This window comes from Rhipicephalus microplus, chromosome 5 (genome assembly GCF_043290135.1).
Source record: "Rhipicephalus microplus isolate Deutch F79 chromosome 5, USDA_Rmic, whole genome shotgun sequence".
Classification (NCBI taxonomy): domain Eukaryota; kingdom Metazoa; phylum Arthropoda; class Arachnida; order Ixodida; family Ixodidae; genus Rhipicephalus; species Rhipicephalus microplus.
In genome coordinates this window covers 211,209,165-211,222,048 of record NC_134704.1, presented here as the reverse complement: position 1 = coordinate 211,222,048, position 12,884 = coordinate 211,209,165, and the positions used below count along the sequence as shown (strand labels likewise).

Genomic DNA, 12,884 nt, shown 5'->3' with positions numbered 1-12,884 from the left:
AAAAAAGGAAGAAGGTCATCAGGCGATCCACGACGCTGCTTACAGTCTGTCTCTAAGACCACTTGCCCACAGAAAGCGCAACAACGCTCTCAATTCCTTGCGTGCAGAGGACGGTCTCGGCCAGTGTCCTAATACCCTTTCTTCCGACCATTGGCATTCGTCTAGTCTATCTAAAACTTTCGATAGTTCTTTTCTTGGCGCACTGAAGCGAGGACACTCGCAGAGAAGAATGGAGAAAGTCTCTGCTCAGCTACACTTGTCACATGTCGGGCTGATGGCCATTCCGATTCGGAACGAATAAGCATTTGTAAAGGCCACCCCAATCCACAGATGGCTCAAAAGTGTCTCTTCAGCTCTGATTATTCCTGATGGAAGACGGAGCTGTAGGTGTGGGTCCAAATTATGAAGGCGGACGTTGCCGAATGCCGGTAATTTCCACTGAGCGAGTGTCAGTTCTCGTGCAAGTGATCGAAGCCTTGCAGTGGCATCCGTTCTTGATATTGATATAGCTGCACAAGGAGCATCATCATGAGCAGATCGGGCTGCTTCATCTGCACGGTCGTTTCCTTGAATGCTGCAGTGGCGTGGTATCCATTCATACGCTATGTGATGTTGTTTCTCATTAGCCTAAAGAAGAAGCAGTCGTATTTCAGTCATTAGTTGTTCGTTTGGTCTATGACGATATGGCGAGGCAATGCCTTGGATGGCTGCTTTGGAGCACGAGAAGATTGACCATGTCTGCTGCGATTCTTCAACTAGGAACTCCAGAGCGGCACGAATGGTGGTGAGTTCTGCCGCCGTGGATCATGTCAGATGCAAGGTCCTGAACTTTCTTGTGATGGATTCCTCTGGAATTACCATTGCGCCTGTTCAACTTGTTAAAGTGACCGACCCATCAATGGAAATGTGAATGCATCCACTGTGTTTCTCATGCAGAAAGAGTAATGTTGTTTGTTTTAGGGCCAAATTTCACAAAGTTTTCTTCTTTTGCGTTCCGGGGAAGGTTATCAGGGCTTCCAGTGGATGTAAACACCACAATGGTAACGACGGTCTTGCTGCGTGCGTGAAGTTTGTGGGAATCACCGTGCGATGTGGGGCAATAATACAGCAGAACGCAGAGCGTTGACTGATTTGTGGGGTGTAACGTCCTAAAACCACCATATGATTATGAGAGACGCCGTAGTGGAGGGCTCCGGAAATTTCGACCACCTGGGGTTCTTTTACGTGCACCCAAATCTGAGCACACGGGCCTACAACATTTCCGCCTCCATCGGAAATGCAGCCGCCGCAGCCAGGATTTGAACCCGCGACCTGCAGGTCAGCAGCCGAGTACCTTAACCACCAGACCACCGCGGAGAGGCGAGTGCAGAGCGTGGCCTGAAAGCTGGAAGGGAGGCGAGGTGATGCGACTGAATTCGGGTGGCATGTCTTATGTGCGTTCTTAAAGCATCGACACGAATGTAGGTTATGATAGGGTGTTCATGAGCGATTTCGACAGTCATATACGACACATTGGATCACAAAAGACATCAATACATTCCTTTAAGAGCCTTGATGGTATGACGTCATGGCCAGCTCTCTTGTTCTCTGACAACTTCTTAAACTTCTTAATAACTTGTCGAGTGTCAATCTCCATCGCATCACGCAGGTAGAAATGACTAGCAACCGTTCATGGTGCATTTCAGTAGGGTATATGAGCAGGGAGTTTACTCACAAGGTTGTGACGGCCGCTTCACATGTTGGGTTATCCGGTGTAGCGCGTTGTTTGATAGCCATACCAGTGATGTCTTCAATGTATTTGCCATATCTTTGTCCTGTTACCACTATTTTTTCACAAGGTTGGTATAGTAAATTTTTTATTTTCTTATTATTGTTACTGACATGTTTCTGTGCAATTGAAGATGATGGTGGCAGTATTCACTGCTTCAGTTATTTTTCCACTTACTGTAGTTAGAATATTTCAGCTTCAGAACGTCAAGTATATTTCTATTCATCCATGGCCACAATGCATGCATAGTTTCGGCAGGAATAGCTGCGCATGGATTGTTTGATAGCATTTACAATGCATTGAACAATGTTGTCACACTCGACGCACATGTCTTCGTCTTAGAGGGCATCGAAATTTGTAGCTTTAAGTATTCTTTGCACGCAATCGTAGTCCGCTTGTGGGTAACACGTGTAGACACTAATTGTAGAGTACAGTTTTATTCACGCTGTATAAAAAGAATGAATCATAACATAAACAACGCGTCATTTCAGGTTTATTTATTTTGCGACATTTACAAACGCCATGAGCCTTTGTTGGCTTTGCTTTTTAGACGTGTGATTTCTTTTGAGCAGCATCTGCGAATTCAAACTCAAAAGGTGTGCAAGCTGTCTCACGCAATGGTTCGTGGTCGAAATAAGTATATGGCAATGAACACCATGGGTTCGTGCGATAACGTAGCCGCGAAAACTTTGGCGAAAACGGGATCCCAAGTGAGTGAATTCAACCCACTGGTCAGGCCGAATTGAAAAAACAATTTACTAGTGAAACCAACGCATGCTCCATCTATTGTTAACTGCAGCAAGAGCATTATTTTCAGCGTTTGAAGGCGCTGAAATCAGTTCAAGCGCGTCGAGGCCATGTGTCGGAGCGTTCGAGTTAAAGTTGCTGACGGCTGTAACTGTACGAAAGCGAAGAAATATCAGAGAAATATACTGTTTGAGGTTCAGAGCTCTGTGTCCTCTCTTCTGGCTCCCCCTGTCGGTAGCGCTGATTTGCGCCCACAATAAGTGTAACTTCTAGGAACCTCACTGCATTGCGTAAGGCGGTTATTGATCGTATTTTGCGAAACCACTATGATGTTCGGTGGGTGGTTTGACTCGCCGCGTTCCAGAACCAACTTCAATAAGATAACATTTTTTCCCTTCAAAAGTAGTGGATCCAAATATTTATTACGTACACAACTGGAACTAACGGTTTCATTTCTAATGTCAAAATAACCGTAACTGATTGCGGAATAATGAAGAAGTTATTTAGCTGCTATTTAGATTCACTTACTAAAACAGAACATGAAGCAATATAATACGTTATTTTCTTTTCTAAAAAGCAATGTTGAATACTCAATTTATCCCTGACTTGGTAGACTCGCCGACAGCTTTGTATGAAAGTGATTCTTTTAAGGCAAGGGTGTTAAAAATGAGTGCAATCGAAGAGAATTTGATGCTAGAATGGTGAGTAACTAAAATTGCATGCAATGCTGTTCTCTTTCGCTGCAGGTGTCTGGAACAAATTAAATCATCCGCCTATGCGTACATCGCGAATGACCTGGAAATCAGCAAGGCTGTCGCCTATCTGAGGAAGCGGGAATTTAGTCAGGTAGGCATACATTTGCCGCTTGAGTCCCGACCTTTCCGATCGTTCTCAAACACTGCAGGCAATCGACACGCTCAAGGCCTTCGAGAAAAAGGACACCAAGGTTGCCAGCACTGCGGCCACGAACCTCTCCTTTCTCTACTACCTCGTGAGTATTGGCCGAGTTCTCTTCAATTTGTTTACAGCGAAGTGTAAGGATAACTGCATGTGTCTGAGTCGTAGATCATGTTACCGCGGAAGCAGCGCAGTGCGCGTCATGTAATACTCATAGGATGTTTTAGGTGAGTGTGTGGCCCTTTGAGACACAAGTAGAATTTTACGAGTCTCATTTCGTGTCACAATTCACACTAACCGAATGGAGACGAGTAAGGCGAATACCTTCGCGCATTTTCCAAATAGGCCCTTCTCTCACACCGTGTGCGGTGCGAGTGTAGCTACAACAAGATATATGGGCCAAAGAATTTCGGTTAAACACATTTGCACGTGCGAATTGTGTAGTCAAAGAATATCTGGGACCATTGAAAAATTTGTCACCGGAGGTTTTGAGTATATGTAGACGTAGATCCTAAATATTTGGCTCACATTCACCATGACGGATTGGCCTAGGTTCGAGTACATTAACAAAAAAAAGGAAAACACACACACACACACACGCATATATATATATATATATTTATATATATATATATATATATATATATATATATATATATATATATATATATATATATATATATATATATAGACTGAAACATTGATCTTTTGTAATTCTTCAGGAAAGATTAGGTCAATTCGTTCTCACTGAAGGAGCAATAAATGATTGACATCAAAGAATATTGTCCTGTAGCCTACATTGATTAACTGATAACCTTTTAGTAGTGATGTATCCGACCCGATACAAGCCACCTGACATCAACGTCTTTTCACTGTTCTCAAAACCATCCGCGGCACGCGGCTGGTAAGTTGACTTATTTTTTTGTGATCGCAGATGTCAATCATGTTTAGCGAAACTTCAGTTTGGGCTAGTTGATACGGCAGTGTAATGCGCTTGCGCTGAGTAAAACGCACAAACAAGCAACGGAAAAAAGTGCAGCACAAGAGGTGATCAACTCTCAACTGTTTATTTTCGCAAAAGAACGTGAAGTAGACATGACCGGTGGTCTGTCAAAAGTTTTTCTATATGTTTCTTGTTAGTTCATCGAGTTGTTTTAACGCACTATTGTTAAATGCATTCACGGTACATAATCACCCTTGTTATGTTGATCCTTTCCGTGACTGTGAAAAACGCCCTTTTTTTGCTGCGCAGACTTTACCGTATATTATCATTTCGTGATATAGTCTTGTCATTATCACATCGTACTGTTTCGCAAGTTGACTTGTGTGCCACTGTCATATCTGTGACGTTTGATATTAAATGGACATGTGTTGAGGGCCCCCAATGTATATAAGCAGCACGTCGACGTTTGCAATGTATTCCCTGACGAAGGCCGGACCCCGGCCGAAACGTAGGAGTAATAAAAGTTTTCGCACGTTTGTCGGCTCAAGCCAATTTCTATTCATCACTGGATTCACAGAAGACACTCGCTTGATATATATATATATATATATATATATATATATATATATATATATATATATATATATATATATATATATATGACGCTACGATTAACGGGAAACGTGGCCTGGCTATTACGCCATGTTTATTCTATTCTGCACTTCTTCCTTCCCTGCCTCTACCAACCATTGCTTCATACGTCACATGATTCCTTCTGCCTTGAAAGAAGGCATGAAATATGAACAAGAAAAAGTAAACTAGGAGAGGTTTAAAATCCATAAATATCAAAGTTCAGAGTTTCTTCGATGCTCCAGGGAAGTTCCGTAAACTTTCAAAGACTTCAGGGAGAAGTGCAGCAGTCCGGTTAACGCAGGAGTTCTGGTGGGCGAGGCTGACTGTGGCGTTCTGGAGAACATAACTGCGTCCTGCACAACTGCAATGACCATGACACGGCTTCAGCAGCTGCGAAGAACGACCGAAGTTGGAGGTCCTTGTTGCATCGGCAGCTCGGATGTCGTCGGAGTTGTATTTCGCGTCGTGCATGGTGCAATCCCGATGCTTCTTGCGTGCGTGCTTCTCCTCAGAATATAATAGAGTGCCGGAGTGGTTGCGGTTTGCAAGTAGTGCTTCCGCGTCTTTCTCGGCGTTTTCTGTGGTGTTGCAGTGGTTGTAATAGAAGGCGCAGGGAGCGTCTCTGGCGACTTTTCTTTGTGCGAAAACGTCTGACGTCTTCAAATGGCGTTTGGTTTTGAGATCTTATTTTTTGATGTTTTTCACTTGGTGAACGCGTTTCCGTCAAATTACGCGTTCGTCTATGCCTTTGTTGCAGCTTCTTTTGTGGTCGCGTGTGTTTGTCAACTTGGCTTGGCTTGCTATGCTGATGTTGCTCGGGAGATGGCTGTAGTGGAGCCCCTTTCGGAATTGGGCATTCACTTCTTTCGAAAGTTAATATGTCCCGTAAACAGCCGATGCATAGTGAGCTGGTGTCTTGCTGGTCGGGCATAGTTGGTAATGCGCCATCATTGCTAAAATGCTCTTCGGAGGCTCCGGTAAGGTGGTCCAGACGGACGCTTCTGACGGACAGCTGCGTGCGAGGTTTGATGTTTGTATTACGTCTGCATTCTTTCGGTACTTGGATTGGTGAGCTCTGGATGAGGATAGCACAGGTGACGTGGCATTACAAGGCTCAGTCTGCACAGTCTGCTCAACCATAGAAATAAAGTCTTGTGATGAGAAACGCCTTTTCGATTCATCATGGCGGGGTTGGGTAGTTTCTCGATGCGTCGACATTTCGCTTATCGTGGACACGGTGTCATGACAAGGCAAACGGAGAGCGTTTGATTTATATGCACTTGAGGAGTCAATTTGTGAAGGCTGCTTTTCACTGTGACGACAGAGTGCGGTTGTCTGTGGATAGTGTGTTACAAGCAAGTTTCCGTCGTAGTCGTCATTGTATTCTTTAAACCAAACGATCATTTCTTGTTTTATCTTTTCTCATGAATCGTCGTTTTGAAATATGTGGGTGAGGTAGAATTTGAAGGCCTCACCGGAGACGTAGTCGGTAAAGTTGGCGACCATCTCCTGTTCCGACCATGATGCAGCGGTTGCGTGGAGCTCGAACAGGTCGAACCCGTTCTGTAGAGGTCCATCGCTCACGGCTCCGGTGTACTTGGGGATGGGAAGGTCAGTTGATGATTGTGGCTTGGTGCTGGTCGCTGTGAACGGCCTGGAGATGATTCCGTAGTTGATGTATAGTCAGAGCGTCTTGTGGACAACTGCGTCGATGATCGGACCTTGATGAAGTGGCTGGGAGGTCTTCATCCTGTCGGCTCTTTTGACGCTACGATGAATGGGAGACGTGGCTTGGCTCCTACGCCATGTTTATTCTATTCTGCACTTCTTCCTTCTCTGCCTCTACCAACCATTGCTTCATACGTTACACACACACACACACACACACACACACACTTATATATATATATATATATATATATATATATATATATATATATATATATATATATATATATATATATATGTATATATATATAACGAGATCTAACTGACAATAAGGCCAAAGATTGTATAGGGGAAGTTATTGGAAGCAATGTAATGTAAATAAGAAGAAAGTAAAGTGGGTGAAAAAATAACTTTCCGCAAAAAAAAATCGAGCCTTTGACCTCCGAATAACGCGTTCCATGCTCTTCCACTGAGCTATCACGGCAGCCATTTTCCAGCCACTTTATTGGGTTTATATGTGAGTTTAAACGTGGGAGTGTCCGTCAGCGCGATCTGTACCCATGGCGGTGAGTGTGGTACACTCTTTTTATGAACCTGTCAGTACCTTGGTAGACTTGGTGCCGTTAGGTTTTATACGAGGGACTAATAGTCAGCTGCCAGCTCGTAAGAAGTTCACGTGCTACGTGACGCCATACGGGTTCATAAAAAGAGTGTACCACACTCGCCGCCGTGGCTACAGGTGGCGCTGACATACACTCCCACGTTTATATTCACATATTTCATCTCTTTATTTCATTTTATCTCAATCGCCCAGAACTTGCAGAGGGGATGGGGTACAAAAATATAAACTATAAACAACAGCGAACATAGTAGCATTGAAATAAGAAAGATTACAAGATATGAAAATTCGATGTTAGGTAATACGCTGAATGTATGTGTAAGTATCATCAGAAACATGGGGGAACAGAGTACAATAAGATATATGTACACTTCACGCGTCATCACGTAAATACTTCTGTATTGTAGAAGAAAACAAGTCATGATTTGAAATGGAAACCATGTCCGAGGGAAGGTGGTTCCAGTCGTTCGATGTGCGTGGGACGAAGGAATGATGAAAAGTGTTAGTGCTGCAGCTAATGACGTGTACCTTATGTTGACGATCTAAACAGGCCGAGTAATAGGATGGAGTGGTAATGAGCTGAGCTTTTAAAAGTGGATGATTGAATATCTTGTGAAAAGTATGAGACCAGTTGCTTTGCGCCGTGATTCAAGTGACTGTAGCGAAAAGATGTGTTTCATTGACACATCTAGTGTCACTGCTAGTGTGATGGTAGTTAGATATAATGAAGTGTGCTGCGTTTTTCTGTACCATTTCAAGCGAGTGAGTTAAGCTCAGTTGTAAAGGGTCCCAAGTAGAGCATGCATATTCGAGTTTTGAACGTACTAATGTTTTATACATTGTTAGTTTCACGGCTTGAGGGGCACGGCTAAAGTTGCGTCGTAGGTACCCTAGCACACGGTTCTTATTTGTAATAACATAGTTAATATGAAGCTTCAAGTTTAAGTAAGATGTTTTATGAATCCCCAGGTATTTATACGAAGTTACAGACTCTAGATCAGCGTCTTTTAAGATGTAGTTAGCAGGGGGTCTGGTAGTGCGTGAGATACATAAAACTTTACATTTGTTATTGTTGAGGTCAATGTGCCAAGTTCCACACCAGCTGGCAATATTATTAATGTCACTTTGCAAAGAACTAGCGTCAGAGTTAGAGAAAATTTCTCAGTAAACAACGCAGTCGTCTGCGAAAAGGTGAATCGAAAATGTTACAACATCGGGTAAATCGATAATATAAATAAAAAAGAGTAAAGGGCCCATCACAGAACCTTGGGGCACACCAGGAGTAACGGGAGAATAGGGTGAGCTGTGGACGTTAGCAACAACGAATTTTGAGCGAATATCTAAGAAAAACTCGATCCAAGCAAGAATACCGCCACCAATATTAAGGGTCCTAAGCTTATATGGTAGTAGGTGATGATTATTCTTGTCAAAAGCCCTCAAAAAATCTAAAAAAATGCAGTCGACCAGTGAACTCCATTCTAGAATGATATGTAACGAATGGTTAAAACGCTGCGTTTCACATGAGAATTACTTCCTAAATCCATGCTGTGACATGCTAACGAACAAATTTGATTCTAGAAAGGTGACCAAGTTAGAGAAGATTATGTGCTCGAAAAGTCTTCATGGTATAGAAGAAAGTGAAATAGGTCGATAACTAGTGACAGTATGCTTGTTTCCTGACTTGTGTAGTGGAAACACGTTTGCCTCTTTCCAAACGCGTGGCACCACACCTTCATTCAAAAACTGTTGGAATCTTTTATACAGGAACATAGATGAGGCATGTTTAGTTTCTTTAAGGATTCTTGCGTTTATATTGTCAACACCGCAAGCAGAGGATTACTTTTAGAATTCCATGAGTCTCAGTGACATAACAGACGTTGATGTATAGTTGCGCGCTGGTAAAGAGACGGTAGCAGAAGTGGACAATTCTGAAAAGTTCCGGACAAACTTTTCGTTCAGACGTGCTGCACACATCTCGGAAGACACGGGAAGGCCGTCCGAGTCAACAAGTACAATTTCACTGTTGTTGGTATTTGTAATAGTTTTCCAAAACTTTCTATGGTTGCTAACAAGCATTGATGGCAGAGTGTTAGATAGAAAGTTAGCCTTAGCATCCGAAGCTGCTGATGAGTAAACTCGCGCAGCACTATCGTAGGTGCGCCAGCGTTCCTGCGTACTCTGAAGTTTCGCAGCCCGAAACAAGCGCTTCTTTTTCTTAGAAAGTCGCTTCAAGTATGTATTGTACCAGGGTGAACAAGAGCTCACAGGTATGGACTTTAAGGGAACAAAGGCGCGAGTAAGTTCGTAGATTTTGTTTACAAACAGATCCCAGTTTTTCTTCACGGTTCTATTATAAGTCACGTAGATAAGCGTGGTAACTGGAGAGTTTGTAGTTCATTGCCTCAAAGTTTGCAGCATTGTAGTTATAGATAACCTTGCGTTTCTTAGTAGCAGTTGGCATGCTGTTGCGTATGTGAAAATGTAGCAGACAGTGATCGCTGAGACCAAGAAGTGAGTTTAGTGAATGAATGTTTTCGAGTATTGTTGTAAGAATGACGTCAAGAGTGTGCGATGAAGAAATGGTGACACGAGTTGGTTTTTTTTTAAATTTTATCGGTCACACTTTTTACAAATAATTTGCATACACTGCGTGGACCCATAGCCATAGGCAAGTTTGATTCCAAGAAAGAGATTTTATAAAGGCGCTTTAGAAAAGTGTAACTAAAAAAGTTATACAATATCAATAAAAAATTAACTAAAGTTTTCACAATCTAATGTAATAAAGAATCAGGAAAGAAACATTACAGTACGTGAAATAACCACACTAAACCGTTACAATGCACGAGAGAACGAAAACGGAATAAACACCTAATACATATTGAAATCAAGACAGTCATCAGACTAATTATGACAGGACATTATTAAATCAGTAAATTCTTCTAAATAGTGTTTTTCTAGTGCCTTAGTGAAATTTGAACACATTTTATTTCAAAACAAATAACATTCAAGATTTTATTACCAACAAACTGCTAAAGCTGTTCATCCTATACGTTGTTAGTTCGTGGAATATTCAATTTACCAAAGGTTAGTTGTCTAGTAGAACGAGAAGGGGCGGAAAAGATCGACACATGAAAAGGGTGGTTGTACTTAATAACTGTGTGTACGCATCTGGCTAGTTCTAATTCCCATGGCTTGTCGAAGGGCAAAATAAGTAATCTGGAAAACAAAGGTTTGCTGAGGTCGTTATACTTAGAATAAGTAATGATTTTTACAGCCCGTTTTTGAAGTCGTCTAACCAGGTCGAGGTAAGTTGTGTACGTGCCGCCCCACAACTCAATGCATTATGAGATATGACAATGAATAAAAGCACAATAAAGCAATCGTAGAGTAGTAGTATTAAAATATTGACAAGCCTGAGTAAGTGCATGACACCCTGAGACTGATTCGGAACACATAGTTCGAATCTGCATCTGTCAATGTAAGTTGTTATATGTAGTGACACCCAGATATTTAATTGTGGTTACTTGCTCGACCACGGAATCGTCAATTTTTATTTGTATGTCTATAGCATTAATGAGTCTTAACCGAGAGCGAAATGTGATGCATTTAGTCTTATCGGTATTTAGAGGTAGTTTGTTATTCGATAACCAATGAGTGACCTTCTCCAGTTTTATATTGGGCTTCGATTCAAGATCAATTAGATTCTTACCTGTTACTATGACACAAGTATCGTCAGAATACATCAGTATGTTAGAAGGCTGTAATATTTGCGGAAGGTCATTAATATTGTTACGTGAAGGAGACTGACTCAGAGGGGTAGTCACCGATGTATTTACAGACGGTTAGGCGAGCAGCGCCAGCCACACAGATTAGCTCGTGCCAGTCTATCTGCTTCGTCTTCTTGAGCTCCATGCACTGGCACGTAGCATGACCCCCGGCGGCGGAGGCACCGTCCCGGTGCTTTAAAGGTCGTTATCTGACGCATTATTGTAGGGCTTGATCCGCGAGACGTGTACGATATCACTGGGCCGCATAGTAGATGATGATGGGCAGATGGGGCTGATCTCGTAGGTGACAGGTGTTACTTGACGCAATATACGATAGGGTCCCGTGTAATGAGACAGAAGTTTTTCGGATAGGCCCAGCCGACGATGAGGGGACCAGAGTAAAACGAGGGTACCGGGAGCGAAATGTACGTCTCTATGTTCCGCATCGTACCGACGGCATTGGTTGGTTTGCGACGCCATCAGCCGAGCGCGAGCGAGCTGACGGGCATGATCGGCTCGCGCAATCGCGTCGCGGGCATACACGCTGGTGGACGAGGTGTGAGCTGAGATGACTGTGTCCAGTGGTAAAGTCGGCTCTCTTCCGTACAATAAGTAGAACGGCGAAAAGCCCGCTGTGTCGTGACGGGATGAATTATACGCGAAAGTTGCGTAGGGTAAGGCAAGGTCCCAGTCTCGGTGGTCGGGCGACACGTACATAGCGAGCATATTTGTTAAAGTGCGGTTAAATCGTTCCGTAAGGCCGTTTGTTTGAGGGTGGTAAGCGGTTGTCAGTGTGTGTTGCGTCGAACAAGAACGCAGAATGTCGGCGATGACTTGGGATAAAAATGTACGGCCACGGTCTGTGAGAAGCTGTCTCGGCGCACCATGAATCAATATAACGTCCCGTAACAAGAAGTCAGCGACGTCGGTTGCACAGCTGGTCGGTAGAGCTCGCGTAATAGCGTAGCGTGTAGCGTAGTGTGTGATAACGGCTATCCATTTGTTTCCCAATGTTGATGTGGGAAAAGGACCAAGCAGGTCTAACCCAACACGGTAAAATGGTTCCGCGGGTATGTCAATTGGTTGAAGATGGCCAGCGGGTAGCAGCGATGGTGTCTTACGACGTTGGCATAGGTCACATGTGGCGACGTATCGGCGTACCGAACGAGCAAGACCTGGCCAGAAAAAACGGCGCCGGACGCGCTCGTACGTGCGAGTACGCCAAGGTGTCCAGCCGTGGGAGCGTCGTGAAGTTCGGTGAGAACACAGCGGCGCAAATGCTTAGGCACAACAATGAGAAGGTCGGGCCCGTCTAGTCGGAAATTGCGACGGTATAGCACACCCTTTTGAATGACAAAGTAGCGGACGGAAGCATCATTTGTGGAGGATTCCATACGGCTGATGATGTCAAGCAGCTCTGGATCACGCTTCTGTTCTTCCCCAATATTAAGGAAGTCGGACACTGACAAGATAGAGTTCTCCGTGGGCTCGTCAGTGTCCTCAGGATCGTCGATAGGGTACCGGGAGAGGCAATCGGCATCACGGTGTAGGTGGCCAGATTTGTAGACCACCGAATAGGAAAACTCTTGCAGGCGCAAAGCCCAGCGACCAAGGCGGCCTGATAGATCTTTCAGAGAGTTCAGCCAGCAGAGTGCGTGGTGGTCGGTAACTACCGAAAATGGGCGTCCGTATAGATAAGGTCGAAATTTCGCCACCGCCCATACAAGAGCCAAGCACTCACGCTCTGTTATCGAATAGTTACGTTCAGGGGCGGATAGGAGGCGGCTGGCATATGCAATAACGCAATCATGGCCATGTTGTTTCTGAGCCAGCACTGCACCA

General features: G+C 43.8%; 1 protein-coding gene across 1 annotated transcript in view; it reads left to right on the top strand.

Annotated features, from left to right (window-relative positions):
* Positions 1-12,884, top strand: part of nompB (intraflagellar transport protein 88-like protein nompB) — a 1,761,410-nt gene that overhangs the window by 815,795 nt on the left and 932,731 nt on the right. The window contains exons 12-13 of the mRNA XM_075896456.1: positions 3,262-3,361; positions 3,420-3,506. Of these exons, the coding sequence (XP_075752571.1) occupies positions 3,262-3,361; positions 3,420-3,506 (187 nt within the window). The remainder of the gene's footprint in view (positions 1-3,261; positions 3,362-3,419; positions 3,507-12,884) is intronic.